The sequence below is a fragment of the Lemur catta genome, chromosome 9 (assembly GCF_020740605.2).
Source record: "Lemur catta isolate mLemCat1 chromosome 9, mLemCat1.pri, whole genome shotgun sequence".
Taxonomy (NCBI): Eukaryota; Metazoa; Chordata; class Mammalia; order Primates; family Lemuridae; genus Lemur; species Lemur catta.
Window position 1 is genome coordinate 34,129,986 of NC_059136.1, and position 26,767 is coordinate 34,156,752.

The 26,767-nt window shown below is 36.1% G+C and overlaps 1 protein-coding gene across 7 annotated transcripts in view; it reads left to right on the forward strand.

Annotated features, from left to right (window-relative positions):
• Positions 1-26,767, forward strand: part of CYRIB (CYFIP related Rac1 interactor B) — a 150,847-nt gene that overhangs the window by 70,196 nt on the left and 53,884 nt on the right. For 5 of the 7 annotated variants that reach the window (XM_045561465.1, XM_045561460.1, XM_045561463.1 and 2 more), the window contains one exon: positions 26,038-26,076. Coding sequence is in view for 1 of the 7 variants with exons in the window: in XM_045561460.1 (XP_045417416.1) it covers positions 26,038-26,076 (39 nt within the window). In the remaining 6 variants the exon portion in view is untranslated. Of the gene's footprint in view, positions 1-26,037; positions 26,077-26,293; positions 26,313-26,767 lie in introns of all 7 variants that reach the window. The other 2 variants (XM_045561464.1, XM_045561462.1) reach the window with 1 other exon arrangement.

The following is a 26,767-nucleotide window of genomic DNA, read 5'->3' on the forward strand; positions in this document are numbered from 1 at the left end:
TCTAATGATAAATAATTGCCCCACCCAGGGCTAGCAGGGTGAAAGGGAGAGGGATAGAAGCACAGTCGTCTAGTACTGCACAGGGCTGTCCTGTAGCAGACAGAGCTGAGAAAGCAGAGACCTGTAACCTTGAATGAAAAATTTTGACAATTATACTGTAGATCTTTCAGTTTCTAAACTCAGATTAACTTGAAAGTGACCAAAAGTCATGGTTACTTGCTTAACTAAAAGTTCAGGGACATTATTGCTGCAGAGTAACTTCAAAAGACAGTGGTGGACAAAAAGTTGCTTTTTATGGTTACATTCCACAGGTTCTGCTTGTTGAGTTTAATGGTTACAGTTGTTTTTCTAATAAGAAAAATGTCAGTGAAAATGAACTTTTATGATAAGAATGTGCTCATTGAAGCATTTTCTTTTGGATAAAATGGCATCAACTTTGGACATCCAGATCTGTTCTGGAAATAGATCAATCCCTTGTTAGCACATGACATGAGGTAAAATTTTTGAGATTTTCCTCATCTACTTTTTATAAAAGGGGTAACATCACCTGTTTTACAGTGTTTGAAAAAAATTATGGTCTGTAGCAAAATGTGTGATACATAGTAGGTATTTACATATATTAGTATCTTTTCTTCATCTTAAAACAAATGTTTCTTATAATTTTAAGTGTTTTTCTGTCTTTTATATGTGTTCTACTTCTTCAAAATGTGTTCCTTAACAATACTAAATGGAAGTGTAAGGGGTTTAGTATGAATACAGGATGTGCTATCAAGGATGTAAGAAACGTTCTTAGTATAGCCAAAAGTTCAACTTCTGATTTGAGATGTGAAAAGATAAGCATGAAGACTAGTTTTACTGATGTGTTTGTGGGAATGTATGAATTGAGAGACTAAAGAAAAGGTAGACCAATGTGGAGAATATTTTCATTATTGTACTTCGTTGGAGTAATTTGGAATACATAAAACCAAAGAAAGATCTTATTGCAAAGAGAACACTTTGTGAAAACCAGTATCCTTCTTCTGTTCTTATATTCTCAAAATGTGCTGCATTTTTCTTTTTCTAGAAAATTTTTTTATTTGATATTTTAAAAATAATTTTGGTGTTTTGTCATCTTTCTGGGTATTCTATTTAATATTCAAATTTTGTACTTTGAAACGTAAAGTTTTTTTTTTTTGATGATCTAGGTACCCCTTAAATGTCTCAAGAAACTGATTTATACCATCACTGAGTTTTGAGTATCTTTATTTACATCTGCACTTCAGAGTTACTTTTGTAACATAGTTACGTTTTGCTTATTTGTAGGAATGGCTTTAAATTAGGAAGAAAATTATAGTTATTTTTCTATTTGAGACCAAGATATTCTTTATAATTCATACAAGGGTCCTTGGTTGCCAGTAGCAGAAACTGACTGGCTAATTTGGATGGAAAAGGAATTTGTTGGGATGATAACAGGTAGCCCACAGAATTGGTGGAGAGACTAGGGATCCAGAAATGAACAATAACCAAAGAAGACTCACCAGCAGGAAAATACAGCCCAGATTATGTTGCAGTAAAAGTCTGGTTAGGGTACTGTGGCCACTGGTCTCTTATTGCTGCCACTGTGAGTCATTTTTCAAGTGTCTTTGGTCTTTGGACCATTCTCTCGAGATACTAAGTGTTGGAATGTAGCTGTAGAATGTGTGGTCTGACCTTGTTTCTGAACTTCACACTTCTGTATCCACTGCTTTCTCAACATCTTCCATTTGATGGGTTATGGGCCTCTCAAATTTAACATGTTCAAAACTGAACTCCTGCTTTTATTTTAATCCCCACACCTGCTCCTTTCCATCCAGGCAAGTTGTCTTGTAGAATGTTCCATAATCTATCTGGGTTTGTCTGTTTTATGTTTCCTCATCAATAGAGTCAGGATATACATATTTGACAAGTATATTTCATAGGATAATGTTGAGTACATCCCATTGCTTCGTATCAGCAGGCATATATATAATGTCTGTTTGTCACATTTTTGGTGATACTATGTTTGACCCCTCATTGAGGATGATGTCTGCCAGATCTCTCAGTGGTAAAAGGTCTCTGTGTGATAATACTTTTAGACCATGTGAGTATCAGGTTGCCCAATAGCTTAGCATAGGAAAGGGCGGGCACTCAAATAATGGCTGTTAATATATATCTGAGTGATAGCTATCAGTCATTATCAAGAAGTTACAGAACAAAAAAACTCTAGTGTTTTAGTTTTTTTAATACAGTAGAGGAAAGATAAGTAAATGATTCATTATAAATCTCAAACCCTGAAAACAAGCTGATTTACTTAGCATCAACACTCATTCTCTGATTTGGAATGTAAAGGTAATAATTAATAATTGATGGCTGTATATAATCTAGCTTTTAAAAAAATATAAGACTACTTGCTAAGAAAAAGGTACATTAGGAAGGAGGCTGGAAGTAATGGCTAAAATAAATATTGATGAGGTTAACTTCAGTGATCAGTACGTTCTCCTTGTCCATCATTTAGCGTAGATCATCTTTTTTTCCATGTTCATAATTTTAGTACCTTCATTTTTTTTTATTCTTACTGGCACCTTTTATTTTTTAATTTTTAATTTTTTTGAGACTAGGTCTCACTCTGTCACCCATGCTGGAGTGCAGTGGCATCATCATAGTTCACTGCAACCTCAAACTGCTGGGCTCAAGCAATCGTCCTGCCTTAGCCTGCCAAGTAGCAGGGACTACAGGCACGTGCCACCATGCCTGGCTAATTTTTCTATTTTTTATGTACTGGGTCTTCCTATGTAGCTCACGCTGGTCTGGAACCCTTGGGCTCAGGTGATCTTCCTGCCTTGGCTTCCCAGAATGCTAGGATTATAGGCATGAGCCACTGCTGTGGCCTGGCACCTTTTAAAATATTTTCCCTTTTAATTCAAGGAAGCAAGACATACTTCTCAAATGCCTGAAAATTTGTCTTTTGTTATAAGAAATCTCTCTCTCTCTAGATAGAATAAGTTCCTAGAGACTACAAATGAAATAGTGAACTAGTGAAGTCTAGTATATGTAGGTATTCCTATATTTGGTGGAAATCAAATGAATGAGAAAAGGGGGAGATTTAAAAATGTACAGATTTTTATAAGGTATTTCGTGAATGAACAGAATAGCAAAAGGTAAAACATCCAGGATGTTATGAGCTAATGGTTTCAGAATTTATTTTAAAATCATATTTTTCTACTACCTTTTCAAGTCTGAAATATCTAGGTGGAAATTACTGATGATATGAAAGTTTGTAACATAGCAGTGGAAGTATAGCTATGGTACATTCATTCTGTTTATAGGTGATTATCTGTTAAAAAGTCATTTAAACTAAGATGTTTACATCTAGGAAATAAAGATCACACAATACTAGTTTCTTCCCTGTGTAGCCTGGGGAAGTTTTAATTTGATTTGCTTTTTAGTCTCAAAACACGATTCTTAATGTTTTGAGAATAAAAACACTTCATATACTGTTTTGAGCATGTGTTACAAAATAGTATGTGTTCATGTTGACTGTGCTTTCAGGAAATGATAATCCTTTCTTACTACAAAAAGGTGCATAGGCAGTATGCATACATATGCCAAGATCTGGAGATACTGAATGTTTTCCACTTGATTGTCTCTATAACACCTCTAAAAGTTAGAAAAAAATAAAGTTACACTAAAGAATTAGCGACTTTTTTGAGAAATTAAATGAACATATATGATGTGATACTTTTATAATTGTGTGTATTGATGTTTTTGTCTGTTGAACCTATTAGATATCATGTGGCTACTAGTGGATGCTTAGGAGAAATGCCTGTAAGACATGTAGGGTAGTTTTTAAAAGAGAAGGTAGACACAGAAAACACCTATTTCATCCCAGGATATTTTGCAGATTGGACTATGTGTATTTAAAGATAAAGCTTTAGCACATGGCTATATACTCTGACTATTAAAGAGTAATTCTTAGAATAGTACATGTCCTTTTTTGAAAGTGTTTTCCTCTGATTTGATTTGTAAGTTCAGACTTGAGTAGTCAAAATTTGGAATTATCTAAGCTCTCCAATAAGTAGAAATAAAAGAAGGTCAAACAGATTAAGGTTCAAATACATACAACAAACGGGATAGCAATTTGTTGAAGCAATCAGCATGGTTTGCAATTAGTGGGACTGAAAAACCTTGTCCAGTGTTCTGTTACGTTCTTAATGTTGCCTCAGTCTTAGTTTAACAAAGCCTTTTTCCTAAGGACTTTAGTATTATTTCATTGTTACGCCTTTTTTAACAATCAGGTAGTATTTAATATGCCTCTTTTCCAGTTTAGTGGATGTGCTAATACAGATCCTAAAATGAAGTTATCTTACTTAATTTAAAGCATATGAAAAATGTCTTTGGAAGTTGTTAGTGATAGTGGTGTTTTTAAATATACAAGGCAAATTCAAGCATCATCACTTCTCTAGCTTTCTCTGACACTCTCTTCTAGACATAATTAAATTACTCCCTCATCTGTTTTCCCATAGCAGTTTAACCACAAAACTCTAGTACAGCATTTTATTTAATTATACTGTATTGTAGTAATTTGTTTACATGTCATCTCATAGACTACGAGCTTCTCGAGGGCAGGTCTTGTTTTACTCAGCATTTTGTACTCTGCCTTGCATATAACATGTGGCCTACTGGAGATCCTTTATTGATCTTTGTTGAATTTTGAGCATATTCTTTAGGTTATGTGACAAAGCTTTTTTTTTTTTTTTTTTGAGACAGAGTCTTGCTCTGTTCCCCAGGCTAGAGTGCCTTGGCATTAGCCTAGCTCACAGCAACCTCGAACTCCTGGGCTCAATGAATCCTCCTGCCTCAGCCTCCTGAATATCTGGGACGACAGGCATGCACTACCATACCTGGCTAATTTTTTCTGTTTTTAGTTGCTTGGCTAATTTTTTTTCTATTTTTAGTAGAGATATGGGGTCTTGCTCTTGTTTAGGCTGGTCTGGAACTTGTGACTTCAAGTGATCCTCCTGCCTCGGCCTCCAAGAGTACTAGGATTACAGGTGTGAGCTACCACGCCTGGCCAAAGCATTTTGAATAGTCTGTTAAAAATCAGCTATTTTATTGCTACTAAGACATGCAGTAATATAGTATTGCATATCAGATATGTGGTATCTCTCCAAAGTGGTTATCTCTGCTTAATATTGCAATTGAATAATTTTGTCAGTCCAGAAAAACCATATCTATAAAACCACTGTGGGCACCTCAGAGTATTTCATTGAAGATTTTGTTGTTACTTTAATTTTTAATAGAAATTACATATTTTTCTAAATTTTGTCAGTTATCTGCTACCAATACGTTGACCTATCTTTATCTCTCATTTTCCCAAACAAGTCCTTTTAGCAGAATCACCAGTCTTTGGGGCCTTAACTCTAGACAAGTTACATTTTTTCCAGTCTCCTTACATCTATTTTCATGTTGTTTGCTTATTCATTCGCTCAGCATATATACATCATAGACTGGGACTTGTCAGACATGGTGCTTGGTGCAGGGGAGTACAGTAATAATTAACAGGCTGTGATAACCACTTGAGTCACGGGAAAAGGTCAGACATTTTGATGAGCGATACAATGTGCTATGGGGCCTATTGGGAAGATCTTTAACCCACACTAGGAGTATACTCTCTTCTTACGCTGTCCTGTTTTCTAAATTTCTATTATAATTGTAGTTTGTGACAATAATTTAGTGTTGACAGAATTATTGTGGACTTGTTACTTTTTATATATGTAAGTATTATTTCCATAAGAAGCTGTTAACCTCTTTCAGGATAAAGATTGTTTTATTTCTTTGTGTATCAAGCACTGCTAGAGGGAAAATAAAGTTTGTAATAATGCCTGTTGAATTGATGGACAAAAACTCCCTAATGCGCTCTGATCATACTTAAACTGTTTGGGTTCTCAGAAGTACAAGGATGTAATGACAGCACCCATGCGTAGAAGGTGCGGTTGGCTTAATATGACATACAAGACCTGGGAAAAGAGCCAGGCAATATAATAATAGGTATCCCTCATTATTTATTTGAGTCTAAGTGCACAGTCTACTTTGTAGGTTTTTTGTTTTGTTTGTTCAACCTTTTAAAAATGTTAAAAATCATTCTTAGTGTGCAGGCAGAACAAAAACAAGGCCATTGGGTTAGGTTTGGTCTGTGGGTGGTTTGTGGACCTCTGCTTTAGATAAAACAATATTATCACATCTGGGGTTGGTTGTTTTTCCATACAAAGTGTCTTGATCTAGGATTGGACAGTCGTGACTATGTATTAGAATTATTGTGTGCTTCTTAAAAAGACAAATGCCAGGAGGTACCCTAGACTTGGTGAATCAGAATCAGGCATGTATAATTAAAAAAAGGGTGGTGTTCCATGGATGGTTGTGATGAGCAGCCATCGTACTGGCCAGTGGTTATTAGTAACAATACAAATATGAAGTAATACCAGGGTAGGGTGAATTTTCTAATAAAACTAGAGCTGAAGTTTTTAAAGAAGTATAATTACATTTTTTATGAAGCTGATTTAACAATACATAAAAAGATATTTAAGAAAAATTTTGTAAATTTGTTTGTAAGTACTGAGTCAACCTGAGATTTCTGTCCTATGGCATTACAATTACTGAAATATACTAACTAGAAGGATGATGTGTAGATATGTGATTCAATTTCTGCATTAGAAGGATTATTCTAATAACATTATAGAGGATGAGTTGAAAAAAGGTTAGACTTGGAGCAATGAGACCCAAAGGAAGCTGCTGTAGGAGTCCTGTCTTGACTTGCTAGTTACAGTGGTTGTGGGAGTAGAGTTAATAGAGGAATGAGACAGAGCTTTAGGAAATAGAATGGTTAGTCTTTCAGATCTTATAGTGCGGGTAAGAATGATGACCGCTATTTTCTAACGTGGATGGATGAATGGTATTGGTGTATATATCAAGTTCTTTAAGATCATAGCTCAGATCTTATGCATTCTTGTATTTCTAGAACCTAGCACAGTATCTGCCACATGGTAGATGTTTAATCATTGTTGCTAATAATAGCTACAATTCACTGAATGTTTCACTTTGTGCTTTTTGGTGAGTACTAAACATGCATTCTCATTGAATCTCATTTAATCTTTACAACACTGCTGTAAGGTAAACTGTTAACTTCATTTGACAGATGAGGAAATTAATGCTAACTAGCTATGTGACTGTGAGTCACAGTACCAGTTGTCAGAAGTAGGATTGAAACTGGGCTCTGACTGGTTTCAAAGTCTGTAGATTAAACCTTTTCCACCTCTGTGTTAGGCTGTTTCTCTTTGTTGTAACATGCTTAAGTACTGCACGTTAGTATACAAAAGACTTGAAAAATAAGTTTCATGTCTTTTAAGAATTTATCTTCTCTCAGGAATATGACCAATATATGAAATACATGAGTAGGAGTGCACTATTGGATAAAAATGCTTTAGGATTGCAGAGATTGACGTGAGCTGCTAGAGTATTAGGCAAAAGCCTGCTCAAAGTGGGAATAGCTTTAAACTGGACTTTAAAGGATAAGAGCCTTTTTACAAAGAAGAAAGGAATGCCTTTCCAGGAGGAAGAAACGGATTTAAGGACTGGAATGTTAGGGGTCTCTGCTCAGAGGACTCCAGTAGCATGTGTTGCTGGAGTAGCCTGAAACCAGAATGGGGATTCCTAAGTGTGCCAGTTTGTGAATATACCCTGAAAGATATTTGGAGCTATTATAAGTTTTTTAGTAGGGCAATGATAAGATAAAATTAGTGTCTCTCAAAGTGCTTGACTAATAAGGTACTCAGGTATTTGTGTAAGAGAAATAGAGTGCAGAGAAAACTAGAAGTAGGTTAACCATTTAGAAGATTATTGCATTAGTTATGAGTAACACCATAAAAACCTGATCTAGAGAAATGACAATGAGTAAATAAGAATCTAGGAGAAATTGAAAGCAATGGAACGGAAACCTACCTAGAAGAAAGTTGAAATAGGAGACTTACATTTCAGAAGAAAGTAGAAGATTTGCATTTTAGTACTGATTCTGCTCAAATTTAACCTTTCTGAGTCTCAGCTTTCTCATTTGTGAAATGGAGTTGAGATAGAGTATGATTTTAAATTTATTTATTCATTCATTCATTTAGGGATGGGGTCTTGTTCTGTCGCCCAGGCTGAAGTGCAGAGGCATGGTTTTAGCTCACTGCAGGCTTGAACTCTTGGGCTCAGGTGATCCTCCTGCCTCAGCTTCCCAAGTAGCTAGAATTACAGGCAGGTGCCACTACACCTAATTTTTCTTCTTCTTCTTCTTTTTCTTTTAGAGACAGGGTCTTGCGGTGTTGCCCAGGCTGGTCTCAGACTCCTGGCCTCAAGTGACTCCTTGCACCTCAGCCTCTCCCAAGTTGCTGAGGTTATATAGGCACGAGCCACTGTGCCAGCTCTGTGATTTTAAATTTAAGTCATAAAGCTTTATTTTCAGCTTTAAAATTCTTTGACTCTGCGGGCTTTTCTCTTATTGAACTACTTAAGAAATCACATATTGAACTACTTAAGAAATCACATATAGGCCGGGCGTGGTGGCTCACGCCTGTAATCCTAGCCCTCTGGGAGGCCAAGGCAGGTGGATCGCTCGAGGTCAGGAGTTCGAGACCAGCCTGAGCGAGACCCCGTCTCTACTAAAAATAGAAAGAAATTATCTGGACAACTAAAAATATATATAGAAAAAATTAGCCGGGCATGGTGGCGCATGCCTGTAGTCCCAGCTACTCGGGAGGCTGAGATAGTAGGATCGCTTAAGCCCAGGAGTTTGAGGTTGCTGTGAGCTACACTGACGCCACGGCACTCACTCTAGCCTGGGCAACAGAGCGAGACTCTGTCTCAAAAAAAAAAAAAAAAAAAAAGAAATCACATATAGACCAAATTTCAAAATTAAAATATAAATATGAATATAATAGTAAAAATGTCTAAGTTCTAAAGCTCTGAAATTATGGGCTTTATATAAGATGATGTTGACATAAGTATTAAGAAATATATCTAACATAATGTTAGATAATAACTTGTCTAGCACTAAATACGGGTTGGTGTTATAGGAAAAATTGATGGACTGAAGTTCTAAGTCTATTTTTATAGAAGGTAGGAGTGATAGCTTTTTTGAAGATTCTAGACCAGGGGTCCCCAACCTATGGTGAGTTGTATAATTATTTCACTATATATTACAATGTAATAATAGTAGAAATAAAGTGCACAATAAATGTAATGTGCTTGAATCATTCGGAAACTATCCTCCCCCTCCCTGGTCTGTGAAAAAATTGTCTTACATGAAAACAGTCCCTGGTGCCAGAAAAGTTGGGGACTGCTTGTCTAAGACATTAGATCTAGTCTGTAGATTATAGAGTAAATATCAGCATACTTGAGAGTCACTGAGGTCTTGGAAAGTGCAGATTCTTAGGCCTAACCCCCTAGAATTTAGTAGGTGGTTTGTGGCAAGCTTGAGAATCCACATTTTTAGCACATTCAGATGCAGATGGTCCCATGGACCTTTTTTATTTTTCTTCTTTAAGAGACAGGGTCTTGCTCTGTTACCCAGGCTGGAATACAGTGGCACAGTCATAGCTCATTGTAACCTCAAACTCCTGGGCTAAGTGATCTTCCCGACTCAGTCTCCTAAGTAGCTGGGCCCACGGATGCATGCCAACACTCCCAGCTAATTTTTTACCTTTATTTTTGTAGAGACGGAGTCTCACTCTGTTGCTTAGGCTGGCCTCTAACTCGTGGGCTGAAGCAATCTTCCTGCCTTCCGAGTCACTTGGGATTATGGGAATGAGTCACCACACCAAGCCTGTGGACCATTTTAAAAACAGCTTTATTAGTGCCTATTGACATACTGTATATCAAACAGCACATATTTAAAGCATACAGTTTAATGAGCTTCAACATAGGTAATCAATCACCCATGAAACCATATCTATCACCTTCAAAAGTTTCTTCCTGCACCTTTGAAATCCATCCACCTTACCTGCTTCTAGAACCCAGGCAACCACCTATCCACTTTCTGTCATGAGATTAATTTGCATTTCCTAGAATCTCATCTTTTTCTTATAATTAATTAATTTAATTTTTTAGATACAGGGTCTTGCGATATTGTCCAGGCTAGAATTTCATATATGAAGACTCAAACAATATGTGTTCTTTTATATCTGGTTTCTTTCACTCAGCATAATGATTTGAAATTTATACATGTTGAGTATATCAGTGATTTGTTCCTTTTATTGCTGAGTACACGGAAATACCACAATTTATTTGTCCATTCATTTGTTGATGAATATTTGGGTTGTTTCTGGTTTGAGGCTATTACAAGTAAAGTTGCTATGAACTTTAGGGTATGATTCTTTGTATAAACATTTGCTTTCATGTGTTTTGGATAAATACCTAGGTAGAATGACTTGTGTCATATGGTAAATGTGGATTTAACTTTTTAAACTGGTTTTGCATTTCCAAAGTGTATAGGAATTCCATTTGTTCTGTATCTTCAGCAGCACTTGGTATGGTCAATTAAAATTTTTTTTTTAGCCATCTACTGTGGTTTTAATTTGCATTTCTCTAATGACTAATGACGTTGATCATTTTTTCAGGTGCTTATTTGTAATCCATCTGTCTTTGGTGAATTGTCCTTTGAAATCTTTTGCCTATCTTTAAATTGAATTGTTTCTCTCATTAAGTTGTAAAAGTTCTCTATACAGGCAGTCCTCACTTTTGTGCGGTAGACTGTAAAAATGCCTATGTAAGCTGAAATTACGCAAAGCAATCTTAGAAATTATGTTGTTCCATGACTTGTAAAGATTTTTGTCAAAACCCACTTTTATTGTTGTTTGCAAATGTATAGGGTAATGGATAAAATAGCAAAACTAATACTTTCTTAGAGCGGAGTAATTTAAACATTGAGGATTAAAGTGTTTTATTTCTTTGTAAACAATTTATCAAGAGTAGTTTGAACAGTGCCTGATTTCTTCTACGTTGTATAACTTGCAGTGTGGAGTGAGTATCATTTCTAGGCCTTGGACAAATTGTTATACTTTTTCCAAAGTTTAGGTCAGCTTTCAATATTTTATCCATTGCACTTTCGATGTCACAAATATATCCAAGAGTTCCTTTAATATAAAGTTTTGGCTGGCGTCACTTCCTCTGAGACATCATCACCCTTTTCATCACACACACTCCTCATTTATGTTGATAATTTTGCCTTCACAGAGTTCCTCTGACTGCATATTTAGGCTCACTGACAGCGGCATTGTCAACAGTCTCAGTTCAGTTCTTTCTTCTGTAACTCCATTTATGTTCCGTTAGAATTTCACTTCTAGTGCTGTCACTTTTGGTTTTTTGCTGCGCTTTCATCTTTGTTGGCAAATTTCCACTTTTGATTATCCATTTTTGTAAGGTGTCACTTGGGTTTGTCACTGGGAGATAGTGAGATAACACAAGTACATGCTCCTCAGTCTGCATGTAGTGTGAATAACAGGTATGCAGTGACCAGTCACTGACAGACTTTGAAAGAAGTGATGTGATTGGTCACTTATCAGGATGTAAAATATTGGAAAAAGTAGAAAACTATAAAGTATGTTGTATTTTTAGTATCTTTATCATTACATTTTAAAAAGACAAAAACTAGACATTTTAGAAAAAACATTTAAGCTTGTAATCTATAATAGTAATGTATGAGAACATTAACTTATATTTTAGAATACTTATGTGTCAGGGACTGTTTTAAATGCTAAACATATTTGTTTATTTAATCCTCACATTAACTGAGTTATATGATAAGTATTACTATTATCTCTGTTCTACAGATGAGCAAACAAAGGTAGAGAGTAACTTGTACAAGGCTGAGCCTGACAGTTTGGCTCCAGAGCCCAAGCTTTATTCACACTAGTGCTACTCAAAGTGTACTTTGCAAACTAGCACAGGTTCATAAAGTGATTATTGGCAGTCTGCAAAGAATTGGAATTTGTGTTTTGTAAGCTTTTAAAAAATTTAATTTTCCTAGTATTCTAGGTTTTTTCCCTAGTAATTTTTATAAAAATATTAGACTGTGATGGATGGAAATGTTCTAGCAGTGACCTGTAGTCAAAGAATATACCTTGGCTTTCATGAAAAGATTGGCTAATGAATGTTTGCTCGTGTGTGTGTGTGTGTGTGTGTGTGTGTGTGTGTGTATTTTAGATGTTTCTCTCAGGAATTTCAATCATTTGAAGAACTTGTTCTGATTATAATGGGTAAAGAGGGCTTTTACTGTAATTATAACACCTTGGGGAAAGGCAAGGTTTATCTCAAGAGCTTCTGCTATATTTAGGCATCATTTTGAAAGTGGAATGGATTCTTGAAAGTCAAAGTATTAAATTAGAGGATTCACTTTTGTGCTTTGTGTGTAGCTTTATCAGTTTCCTTAACAGTGCTAGGAAGCACACTTGCTTCCTGTCACCATAAACATGACACACAGATTAGGGATTCACTGAATCATTTTACCTGAACCACTCTTTAACATGCTTCATCAGTTCATCTTGTTGATTATCATATATAATTGTTTTTTTAAAAAAATGACTTGTAAGAAAAGAAAGGCAAATAAAAAAACCTTTGTTTTTATTTGAATGCACCTTCTCTATTCCCAGTCCTCTCCTTCCCCAGCCCCAGAACGTGACCTAAGCTCTCCTGCTAGCTTTTGAATGCTTATTTGCATTAAATTTTTAAAAATATTTCATGCTTCATACGTATAAAATATAGGAAACATATGTAGGTTATAAAGCGTTAATAATCATTAGGTGAAAGTGAATAAACTTACCACTGGTTTAAGAATTGGGAAGCTCCTTTGTTCTTCCCTAATATAGTCATCCCCCCCCCAGTAAAGTGTTCTGAATTTTATGTATATTACTTTTATAACTTAAAAAGTCATGTATATATATTTCCCTAAATAATATATATTTCAGTTTTGCTGTTTTTTGAGCTATATATGAAATCTGTATGTAGTCTGAGACTTCATGAATTCATTGTTTCTAAGATTCATCCTTCCTTGTTCTTGCAGGTGGCTCTAGCTTATTTTTACTGCTAAGTTTCCATTGTGTGAAAAAGCCACCATTTATCCGTTCTCAGCAAACATTTTTCTCCCCTACAACAAATAATACTGTTTAGAACATGCTTGATGCTTGCTTGCTTGTACATTTCTTATCACATTCATGTATAAGATTTTTTCCAAGTCTATACCTGAGAATGGAATTGTTAGATTATAGCATATGCAATGTTTAAGTTAACAAAATAATGCCAAATGTTTTCTGTAGTGATTATAACAGTTTATAATTTCACAAGTTGGGTGTCTAAGAGTACATATTGATACACGTTCTTACTAACACTTGATATTGTCAGGCTTCTTAACTTCTACTAACCTAACAGGTATAAAATGATATTTTGTATGGTTTTAGCTATAAAGTGTCAGGGTTGAGAATTTCCCTGCAAGTGTTTGTTTGCTTTTTGTGTGTGTGTTTTTAAAATGCTGCTCTTGTCTGTGGTCCCTTTTTTTTTTCCTCATGACGAGTTCTCACTATGTTACTGAGGCTGGAGTGCAGTGGCTATAGCGTACTGCAGCCTCAAACTCCCGGCTTCAAGTGATCCTCCCACCTCAGCCTCTCGACTAGCTGGGAATATGGGTAACTAGCTGGGAATATGGGTGTGTGCCACTGCACCTGGCTATGTGGTCCTTTTTTTGTTTTTTTTTTTGTTCTGTTGTCTGGGCTAGAATGCAGTGGCGCGATCATAGCTCACTGCAACCTCTCTCTGCTGGGCTCAAATGATCCTTTTGCCTCAGCCTCCCGAGTAGCTGGGGCTGTAGGCATGCGCTACCACACCCAGCTAGCTTTTCTATTTTTAGTAGAGACAGGGTCTAGCTCTTGCTCAAGCTCATCTTGAACTCCTGAGCTCAAGCAATCCTCCTGCTTTGACTGCCCAGAGTGCTATGATTATAGGTGTGAGCCACTGTGCCTGGCTTGTGGCTAATTTTTTAATTTTGATTTTTGTAGAGACAGGAGCTTGCTCTGTTGCTCAGGCTGGTCTCAAACTCCTGACCTCAAGCTATCCTCCCACCTTGGTCTCCCAAAGTGCAAGGATTGCAGGCATAAGCCACTGAGTCCAGCCATGTGGTCCATTTTTTTAAATGAATTTCTTTGTTTTGTTCTGCCAAGTTTAGGACTTCTTTAGGTACTAATCCTTTCTCTATGTGTTGCCAGTATCTTCTCATAGTTTAGTGGTTCATGCATTTAATTTCTTTGTTGCTCAAAGAATGCAGTGGTGCCATCATACCTCATTGTGATCTTGAACTCCTGGGCTCAAGTTATCCTCCCACTTTAGCCTTCCAAGTAGCTAAGATTACAGTGGCCTGCCGTAACACGTGGCTAATTTTTTTTATTTTTATTTTTGTAGAGATGGCGTCTTGCTGTGTTGCCCAGGCCAGTCTCGAACTCTTGAGCTCAAATGATCCTTCCCAAATGCTAGTATTACAGACATGAGCCACCATGTCTGGTCTATATATTTAATTTCTTTAAACCGTCTTGATGAACAGGTTCTTGGTGTTAATGTAATATCAGTTTTTTCATTTGTGGTTAATGTTTTTTAAATCTTATTTAAATTAAGCACTCCTTCCCTACCTTAAGATCATAAAAAAACATTTTATATTTTCTTGTAAAACTTTGAGTTTTGCCTTTTACATTTAAGTATTTAATACTGTGGTAATTCATTTTTATGTATGATGTAGGATAGGGATTTTATTTTTTTCTATATGAATAATCAACTACCCCAGCCCCAGTCTCCTCCTTTCCCCAGCAGTCTGCAGTGTGGTCCTTAATATTTACCTGCTTTTGAAATGTGTGTGTATTTGTTGCTGGGCTGTGTATTTTGCTTTTGGACAGTTCTCTTTTGTTTGTCAGTTTGTCTTTGTATCAGTACCATTCTGTCTCAATTACTGTAGTTTTATTTTGTGTCTTGATATATCATTGGACAAGTTGTCCTACTTGATTCCTTGTGATTTTGCTTTTTCCTGTAAATTTTAGAATGAGCTCATTAAGTTCTACAAAAGAATGCTTTCAGGAGTTTGGTTGGAAATGCATTTAATATTTATGTGAATTTGGGAGAGAATTGTCATCTTTGTAGTATTGAATCTTCCTTGTTATGAACATGACATTTTTAAATTTACAGCTTTGTATAAAATTTTATGGTTTTTTTCCTGTGTAGATCTTGCACAGCTTCTGTTAGATTCGTCCTAGTTACTGTATTGCTTTTTGCTATTGTAAATTTGTGGGACAAATTATCTTTTCTGCTTTTTACTTGAAACTAGAATTATAAATATTTTTTAATTGATAGTAATATTTAGCTACCTTGCCAGACTCATGAATTCTAAACTTTCTGGATTTCCTGTGTGAACAGTTATAATTGTGGGGAAATGGAGATTTTATTTCCTTTTAATTTTTTTTCTTACCTTTTGACTCTTTCTCTTGACTTTTAACACTGGCTAGGACCTGCAATACAGGGTTGAATAGAAGTAATGATAGTGGTCATCCTTGTCTCATTTCAGATTTTAAGGGCAAAGTTTCTAATATTTCTTCATTAAGAATTATATTTATTGCAAGCTTTGGGTAGTGTTAGATAACCTTTATCCTTTCTATTCTTATCTTGGTAAGTTTTTTTTTTTAATAATAAGTGAGTATAGCTTTTATGAAAAGGTCTTTATGCATCTTTTGAGGTAATCATATGATTGTTTTCCTTTAATCTGTTAAAGTAGTGAAAACAGTTAGTAGATATTCTAAGTCAGCCTTGCATTTCTAACATAACCCAGACTTGGTTATGATTTTTTTTTTCTTTTTAAGTTTGAAATAGCAGTGGCTGACTAGGGTGGAGATGGTCGTGGTGGAGGTGGGGAGGTGATGCAGCAAGGTGAAAAGCTGGAAAAGATAGTCACTTCAGTGCTAGTGCAGTTTGCAACTTCACATAGTTCTGGAGCATATATATTTTTAGTAGGATGTATAAATTCAAGTAAGTATTTATTTGGTCTTTTCTAAAATTAACCCTGGGGCAAATATTGTTTTCCTTATGTGTAGAATTGCAAAGCTTTTTTTCTGTGTTATTACCTCTCTTAGTATTTACTATTCCTTTAAAATTACATCGTGCATAAATTTTATGAGGGATTTTGAACATACAGGTAGATTAAATGAAAAACACTAAAATCTCAGCTTGTATCTTTTAATTAGCATTTAATTTAATAGAGTTTGAGCCTATAGAGCTGCAAAATAGGGTACTTATTTGTTTCATAGAACATACCTTTTGTTTGTTTGGTTTTTTTTTGAGACAGAGTCTCACTCTCTTGCCTGGGCTATAGTGCCCTGGTGTCAGCCTAGCTCACAGCAACCTCAAACTCCTGGGCTCAAGTGATCCTCCTGCTTCAGCCTCCCGAGTAGCTGGGACTACAGGCATGTGCCACCATGCCTGGCTAATTTTTTCTATATATTTTTAGTTGTCTGGCTGATTTCTTTCTATTTTTAGTAGAGACAGGGTCTCACTCTTGCTCAGGCTGGTCTTGAACTCCTGACCTCAAGCGATCCTCCCGCCTTGGCCTCCCAGAGTACTAGGATTACAGGCGTGAGCTACGGCGCCGGGCCTGTTTCACAGAACATATCTTAAATCTCTGGAATCTTTAGGTTGGCATGATTGCAGCACCTGCTGTCAGAATGCATTTTATAGTCTCTCCCTTGCTGTACATTCCACAACATCCCTGAGTTGAGCTATCAGAAAAGTCCCATTGCAGGGAGTCTAGTAATCAGGGCAAGATATTGACAGTAACCAGGAGATCCAGAAGCAAGAGGGTTCTGTATAGTGTTCCCAAAGCCTGGTGATCATCTTAATCTGGTTCTTGCCTCAAGATTTCCTATTACCTAACTGTTGTGTGTTATTTTTTAAGGAATCATTTTTAATTTTACAATAAGAATTAGCAGGAGAATAGTATTTGTTTTATACAAAGTCACATTTACAGTAAAGTGTATTCTAATAATTATTGTTTGAATTAGATTGTTTTCTGAAAAATAATTCTCCCTCCCCCTGCCTCTCCTCATCTCTGTCCCTCTGCCCGAACTCCCTACCTGCTCTTCATGACTAGGGGCAAGCTACTTAACCTTTTAAAACTTCTAATTTCTCATCAGTGAAAATGGACTAATAATTTTATCTTACTAGGTTTTCAGGCTTCAGTGAAATAAATCATTCAAAGTGCTTAGCATAGTATCTCAGACATAGTAAGAACATGAAAAGACAGCCTAGTGGAAAGGGATAATTTTAAAAGATCATACCTAACATTATACATTTATATTGAGTGTCTCATCCAGGAAATTCAAATATAATAGTGATTCTCTTACAAATAAGTAAAGACTTACTAGAAAAATGAGAAAGGACTAGTTAAACTAATGGAGAAAAAATAGTTGACTTTATTAGTAGTTAAACAGTGTGAAAGAAGGCACTTGTGTATATGTATGAAGCTCATGTCAAGGATGCTGTGAGATTGGCCCATGCATGGTTCTGATGACAGTATAAATTGGAATGTATATTTGAACAGCAATTTGACTTTAGTTATCAAGACCTTGACATATCCTAAAAAATGTTAAGTTATTTCAACAAAGATTTATATTGGTCATAGCTAGGGTAATTATGCAGGGTGTTCACATGGTCTTCTGCACATGGGGTGCCATGTCTCTGGGTGTGTCAGGCACAACATAGACCTGTCACTTTTGTGATCGTGGGTGAGTGTAGGGATTTGGGGCCTTCTGGCCACATCTTGGAGCAGCAACTGCCTGGTACATAAACCATCACTATCACCTATTGCATGCCGGGGACTCAGGAGATCTTATGTCAGTACAGTCCCGGGTTACATAGGTGTGTACAGCAGTGTCTTGTCCAGACTGAGCTCCAGGCATCCTTTGAGGTGATTTCTTACTTGTCTGCCCTTCCAGTCTGACAGAACCTGATGTGGTGGTCTCATCTGAGAAATTTGGGGCAAGGTGCCTGGTACTGGCTTAGGCATGTTTGTGCCTTGATGTCCAGGGATTGTTTGTGAGTAGGCAAGAGTGTGACCCTTCTGTATAGACACATGTATGCAGGGCCAGAGATTTTGCTTGCTGGAGGTCCTGAACCCCAACCTGGGTAGAGCTACCTTGTATAGTTGTTCAGGTTATAAAAAAAAAATACTAGTTTATAAAAATTTTTGTGTGAGAATGGGATGACTTCTAATCTGTACAAAGTCTTTATGTGCTTATGGAAGTCCTGGATGTAGCGTTATTTATAAGAGAAAACCTGAATGTCCAACAGTGGGAAAATGTTTGAAAAAATGTGTTATACCATGTGATGGGATGGTACATAATGATTAAAAGTGATATTTTGAAAGAGTAATGATGTGAAAATATTGCTCATGATATGAATGATAAAAAACAGGACAAATATAAAGAAATGATGTTCAATTGTGTAAAAATATGCATGAAAGAAAAATTAGAAGGGAAGAAATCATTGAAGTAGTTAGCCTTGGTTGTGGGATTATAGATAGTGATATTCATTTTTTTCTTTACACTTTCTCTAGCCATTTTGTATAGTGAACATGTATTATTGCCTTTACAATAAAAGGGAAAATTAAATTTCTAAGAAATTTTTAGAATCTACAAAAATAAAGTCATGTTCTGAAGGCCTGGCATTACCTATTCAACTGTTAACTGGCAATTTCTTTCTTTCTGGAGGTCATAAAATTTTCTTTAGGGCGATGAGAAGGGTTGGTATTTCAAAGCTTCAGGAGCATGAGTTTACAATAGAGATTAAGAATTTTTTGGTATTGTCAATTTTATTTTATTTTATTTTTTTCTTCATTAACATTTATTGAGTGATTTGAGACAGAAAAACCACTCTTTCAACAGTAGAACCTCCAAAAAGAATGATTTTAAAAGGCATGCCCATTATTAAGAGCAGAGCCAGAATATACTGATGCATTGTCCACATTCTCCATCTGTGAATATAAAGACATTAAACAGGTATTAATTTGCCTGCTACAAATGTTACTGAAAGTTCAGCATTTGTTTCTGAGGCGGCATCAGAAGAATGAGGACAAGTGGTTTGAGGAGAAGGAAAGAGAAGTTTATTAATTTGCTGGCAAGTGAGGTTGGCAGACTGCTTTCTCAGAGTACCAGTGTCCTTGTATTGTCCATTTTAAAATGCTGAAATATATTGATACTTGATTAATAACATAATATCAAGATTTATGATATATATACCTTGATATTTGTTTCTATATAGAAAATATAGTTCTGGATTTAGCAAGGAGAGAGGCTCCTAATGTAACTTTTGTACTTTCTTCTGATAAAACCATTTTGTGGTAGTAAGCATGGTGCAGGATGGCATAGAAGACCGAGGTTTTCATTCAGGTATTTGAGCTCTGGTGTGTCTTAGACATCATTTTCTTAAGAATACTATACTTGAGATGATATTGTCAAAATAGAGAAATATGTATATATTATTGTAATTTTAATATTAGATAAGGTAGTGACCATGTTCAACAAAACTAGCATTTTCATTAGTCTGCACATACTCTTTGAGATTATTTTTGCTGTTTTACAAATAAAGGAAAATCATGCTCATATAACTTAATTTAAATGAGTGGAAATCTCTGTTTTACAAATTACAAAACAGATGCTGAAATAATAATTTAAATAAGTGAAAACTCAACCCAAGTCTGTTTCATTTCAGAACCAGTTATCTAAACCATTTTATTGTGTTTCCTTAATGTTATTAGGGACTATAAATTTTTCCATATTTGTTTATACTATTTTGCCTTCCGCTTATAAGTTATCATGGTTATGTTTTCCTCTCTTATCTTGGTGTCATTTATGTATGTTCACATTAACTATTAAAACATTTTTGTCCGTTATTTTTAATTTTTACATAACTGATCTTTCCATTTTAAATTTCTTACCGTGCTTCAAATTTTAGTATATTGTTCCTGCAATAATAAGATACTATTTTCTGTTTTCTGAGATTTATTAATAGTTTTGAGAAATTAAACTAATTCGTTTGCAAATGTAGGCTAAGAAGGGTCTATCTCAGTTTTCCATGGGGTTGTTTCAGCATCATTTATAAAATAAAGTTTTCCTCTTTTGTTGCCCTAAATGATATTAATACATTTCTCCTTGTAATATTCTTCTTGAACTTTCTATCTCCTTTTCCTGCTCATCCAAATCCTGTCCCTTTTTCAAAGTCTATGTCAAACAACAGAGCTTCGTAAAATCTTTCCTGACACTTAATTTCCATGCCCTACCCCTAGCTGAAAATAAACTCTCTTCTCATAGTAGCCACAGCACTGTATATACATGTTTCTCCCTATACATTTTGTTGAACATCTTATTTGCCACAGTAAGACTAGATAATTCTAGAGAACACAGTCTTTTTCATCATAGCATCTCCTTATCTATTTTGGTAGTATATACATGGTGTACTCTTTCATAAATATTTGGTTTGGTTCTTTTTAATATTTATATATTAGGTTATTTATTAAGTATGAAATGTCCGATATCCTTAAGTACTAAGTTTGATAGTTGATATCTCTGACATTTCACTTTGACACTTCTTGGTTTATTTTTATTGTGAAGGTACATCCTCAGTCTTTCAAACAAATGTTTTGGCTTGTGATTATCTTTCACATTTTTTAAAGCATTTTTTGTGAAATCACGGATAGGTAAAATATTAGTGTTATTTTCGAATGTGAGTTCCATCATGGAACAGATGCAACACAGACAGCTTGAAATATCAATGAAGTGTTTGGGAAGGATATGCCTAATGAATGCACAGTACATCAACGGTTGGAGAAGTTCCATTCTGGTGATTTTAATCTTGAAAATGTGCCACATGGGCAACCTGAGACCAAGGTGAATAATGATGGGCTGAAAGGTGTAGTGGAAGCGAATCCATCTCAGCCTACATGCGAATTAGCAGCAAGGTTTGACATTACTATTCCAACAATATTGGACCATTTGAAACAAATGGGCAACATAAAGAAGCTGGATAGATGGGTTCTGCATGAATTAAACGAGTGTGAGAAGAGAAACCATCTTGAAGCTTGCCTTTTTTTGCTGTCACAACATACAGGCAAACCATTTTTACACACTGTATTGTTACGTGTTATGAAAAATGGAGTCTTTTTGACAATTGCAAGCATTTGGCACAATGGTTGGACAAAGATGAAGTGCTGAAACATAGTCCAAAACCGAATATTCATCACAAACAGCTAATGGTGTCTGTTTGGTGGTGCAGCACTGGTATTTTCCACTACAGCTTTGTGAAACCTGGTCAGCCGATTACAGCAGATGTCTACTACAACCAATGAGATGAAATGATGAGGACGCTTGCAATTAAGCAGCAGAGATTGGTCAATAGAGACAGGCCATTCCTTTTGCAAGCAACACTTGGCCGCGGGTCACGCAAACAACGCTGCTGAAACTACAGAGGCTGGACTTGGAAACTCTCTGTCATCCACTGTATTCACCAGACCTTGCACCAACTACCACTTCTTCCAGGCTTTGGACCACTTCTTGCAAGGAAAAACATGCAGTTCTCAACAAGCTATAGAAAACGCCTGTTGTGATTTCATCGCTACTGGCTCTCCAGGCGTCTTCACTGCTGGCATAAACAACCTACCATTGAGATGGCAAAACTGTGTCGATAGTTTAGGTGCATACTTTGATTACTTGTACTGCCTCTTGTTGGAGATATAATCTAAACTTTTGATTTGAAATCAGACATTTCATATTTAATGACCTAGGTACAATTGGAACTGTTCTCACTTCACTGTTCTCTCCTACTAACTCTGTATCTCTACTAGTTCACACAATTTTAATTATTAGTGGCAAGTACTGGTCATTCTCATCTGTTCTGTTTTTTTGAAAAAAATTTTATAGACTTGCATGTTTCTTTTTTCCCAAGTGAATATAGAACACTTTTTCAAGTTCTTAAGTTAAAATTTATTCATATACTTGTTGGAGTTAAGTTATATGCACTTTTATAATACTTGTTTTTTGATCTAGGAACATGGGCAATAGGCCCATTAATTCAAGTGTTCTTTTTTCTATTTCTGAGATGGTTTTTAAGTTTGCTTTGTGTTTAGCAAGGGAGGCTTAAAGAAATTGAGTTCCATTAGATTTTATCATATACCTAAATGAAAGAGGAATGCAGTCTAGGTTGTGTAACCAGTTAGGTTTATGTACCATCATTTGAAATACTGCAACGCTATAAACATGGTTGATGGACTGTTCTGAAGTCATAATACTTATGTTTTATCTTTGCTGGAGGCAAAGAAATTTTAACACTTACCTGAAGAACCTATAGATTTGTAGATTTTAGAAGCCTGGATTATCCAGTTTAAATATGAGTTAATATTTACTATTTATGACCCTTACTTGATTTCTAAGGGTAAATACAAGTGTTTTATTATGTCTTGATTTGTTAAGAATTAGACATGACAATTGAACTTTTCCCCATGGATTTATGCAAGTGGCACTGGTTTTTCTCCTGTGGTTTATAAAAGTGGCCAGCCAAGCCACTTGTTTTGTTTATTTCTCTGTGATTGCAGTGGGCCTTAGGGAAGGAAGTTTTGTCTTTGGCGGAAAAAGCAAAAAAGTGTTTATTCATTCCACTTGTAACGATCTAAGAGGAGCCTTTGAGAAAAAAACAGAGTAGTTAGACTTTGAACATAAGTAGGGTCACGCCCATTCATGTCCTAATTGATACAGAAAAGTGAAAGATTAAGGATTAACATAATGGACAATGTGAAGTTCTATAACAGAAGTTGAAAACTGATGGGTTGTCAACCAAATACAGCCTTCAGACTGTTTCACTTGGCCTACCGAGTGTTTCTAAAACTTATATTGCATTAGTTACTAACATCTAAAATCTGTTTCACGTGAATATCTAGTACTGGATCACCTGCATTTTTAGCATGGCATGTTAATAGCAGTGGCACCATTTAGATAAACGTACGTGTTTGTTTGGCCTTAACACTTCTACCTAAGGTGGCTCCAGACAACCCCATGTGCGTTTTCACAGCCCTTGTTTTAGAGCCTCTTGAATACAGAAGGAATAGATCTAATAATGCTAATACAGCTGGATCTTCAACTTTGAGTTAATAGGAGATAACAGATGTGAGGATTTTAGGTAGTGAGAGTTTGGGTGGAAGATGGGGTATACAAAAAAGAGTAGTTGAAGAGGAATCTAAGGTTTTTAACCCAAGCAACTGGAAGGATAGAGTTGCCATCAGCTGAGATGGGGAAGGCTGCAGGTAAATCAGGTTTGTGGTGAGAAGGTGAGTTTAGTTTTGGATATGTTGAGTTTAAGGTGTGTGTTAGAACATGCCATTGGAAATATTGAGTAGGCAGTATCTGTATGAGTGTGGAGTTGGAGAGAAATGTCTAGACTGGGCATATATGAGATATAAAGATGATATAAAGCCATAAGACAGAATGAGATCACAAAAGGAGTAGGGGACTCAGGACTGAGCTCTGGACATGTCAGCTTTCAGGAGATTGAGAGAAGAGGAGGAGATTAAGGAAAGGAGATTAAGAGGAACCATCCAGTGAGGTAGGACAAAAAGAAAGGGAGTGTGGGATCCTGTGAGACAAGTGTCTTAACCTAGTTTCACCCCAAAAGCAGAGCCTGAGACAGGTGCTTTCTTGCAGGCAATTTATTTGGGGACCTGTTAATAAGAAACAGAAGTTGGAGGATGGGGGCAAGTGAAACAAGAAGGAGGGAAAGTCAATCCAATGGTGCATTATTGAGCTGGTCATTTCTGTGAGCAACTGGGGCTTGATCTGAGGAAGCCCTCTGAGAAAACAAGAAGAATATAGCTCTGGGTGGGAAGGTGGTATTTATTTACCAGGTATCATCCCCCATTGATCAAGGGTTGCCCATGATGTTAACAGCTTCAAATTTCCAGGTTTGTATATGTCTCTGAATGGCTGAAGAATTCCTGTAGGCATCTCTTATTACAAAGCTGCAGAGCAGAAAGTGAGCCACAGATAGTACAGCCAAAGAGAAGTGTCTCAGCTGGAGTGAAAACAAGAAGCCACAAGAGGCGCCCTCCACAGCTCACCCGCTTATACCCTCCATTAAGTGTTGACTGTTAAGTCCAGCCTACTACAAAGCTTTCATGGTGGTGGCCATAGTCTTTACAATAGATTTACAACAGGAGAGCTAGTGGAACAAAGTTGATAGTTAACAGTTCTCCACCAGTCATTCTAGATTTTTCCAACCTTCAGCTAGCACTTCAATAGGTTGAAACTTTTTCCTGGTACAGTGATCCAGACTTTCTTCTCCAGCGGATCAGTGTCCTTATTTCTTTTTTCTTTTTATGTCATAGTTGCTGCAGCCACCTGTTTAGAGTTATCACTGAGCATGGCAGCACCAGTCAGATCCCATCGGTTCTTGGTATATTCCCTCCTGTCCCCATAGTGAGCATCAGTCATAGGTCCTCTTGGTTGTGAGGGTCAGTTTACAACTGGCCTCCCCATGCCCACCGCCACATGGTAACTGCTTCCTTAGCATGCTGGTACAAAGTAAGGAGTCCCAGATGACCCGGTGATAATTATGGCTCCAGAATGCTGCAGAACCCCTTCCTGTGTCTCCTGGCAGAATCCCCTCTCTCCTCCCCCAGATCAGAATGTCTGATCCAGTGGAGCCTCATTTTTTTCTTTTAAAATCTGTTGGTGGCACAGCACTACATTTCAGCCTTTGGAAGACAGTGTAAGATCATTTATCATCTTGGAAGATAGTACTCTATCCACTCAAGATGTTACCTAGCACTTTTATACATAGAAATTGTATGTTTGTTAAATCCAGAACTCATGGGTCATAGAATAAACAATTAGGGAAAGAAATTTTCACATAAAGGTGTCTAGTTCCGTTAGTCAAATGTTTCTTCTCATTGTCTTTGTGAACTAAGCTAGTTTGTTGTAGTGGCTATAGTTGCTCTTAGTTGCAAAGTTATAATATTTTTTATTTTTATTGATAGATTGATTGAGACAGCATCTTGGTCTGTCGCCTGGGCTATAGTGCAGTTGCATCATCATAGCTCACTGCAACCCCAAACTCCTGGGCTCAGGCGATTCTCCGGCTCCGTCCCAAGTAGCTGGGACTATAGGCTGTGCTGCCACACCTGGCTAATTTTTCTGTTTTTGTAGAGATGGCCCCTCACTCTTGCTCAGGCTGGTCTTGAACTCCTGGCCTCAAGCAGTCTTCTTGCCTCCGCCTCCCAGAGTGCTAGTATTACAGGTGTGAGCCACTGTGCCCTACCGCAGTTATAATTCATTCTGAAGATTTTATTTTACCTCAGATTGCTCTAGGCTTAGAAATAAATGGTAACATCAACCCTAGAGAGGAATTTGTGGTTCACTTGAGTTTTGCCAAATGTGCCTCTGGCAAATAATAGGTTATTATTATGGAATAAGGATTTTAGTACCTGGAGGTAAAACCAATTTTTAAGACATTAAAACTGAATGAACTTAAACTGTGATAAGAATATATAAATATGCCTCTTTTGATAATTTTAGGCCCTTGCTACAAGAATAAAGAGGAAGTACTAATTGTCCTTCCCTTCTTATCCCTTGCTATGATGAGAATTGTGTACTTTTCTTGGTATACCTATTAGTCTTCGAGTGTATTGAGAGTGACATCTAGGTTGTCTTATCATCTGATGTTTTCCAGGGCTTACCATGATGCCTTACTTTTAATAGGTCCTTTATAAATGGTGGTTGAGTTAATCCAAGGAGATAATGTGTGTGTTATATATTATATGTATAAAAATAAATATGTGTGCATAAATTTGCATGTGATAGCATTCATGAATTTTGATGTTAACTGTAATAAAATCTTGTTTAAAGTATAATAATGTTTTAGACTTTCTTCCTTTTTTCTTTCTTTAAACAGACAGAAGGACAAGGACAGAATCACCAGCACTGGCTGAAGGTAAATATGTCTTTGGGGGAAATGATTATTCAAATATAAATGAAAAGTTGTGATTTAAGTAAAAACCAACATTGACTACATATAATTTAAGGGAAATGTTCTTTACTCAATATTTAACTACTATAAATGTCTTTAGGAAATATCTATTGTTTAGTTTCTGAATTAGAATAGGAAGTAGTGGGGAAAATGTGAATTAATTAGAACTTTTTTTTTACAGCTTTCTTTCAATAGGAGAGGTATGTGTTTGTTTATCTTTGAATTCCTTTTTAAGTCATTGTAGCTATTCATCAGTAGAGTTGATCAAGAAAGGTCTTAGCAGCTTAAAGTATAGGTATGTACATATGTATTTTTGTATTGGAAACTAGAAAGGATGATACTTTTATACATTATTTTAAATAAGAATTCTACCTGTTGATTTTGTTCTTTTATTTAAATCTTAGAAGTAAAGGATACTTTAAAAAAGTAGTTATTATTAAAGGGTCCCATATGCTTAAACATTTGTAGTATTGGAATTATTTTAATTATAACAAGTTAATAAGTATTTGAAAATGTAATTTTTTTGTAGACATACCTTGTGTTCTTCAAGTGCAAATGATCAGTTTAAAATCTCTTTCTGTGCTCTTCCTAGTCATAAACAAGGGATATTTACATCTCAAAACTAGCCTGTCATGTTAGTAGAGCTGATATGGCA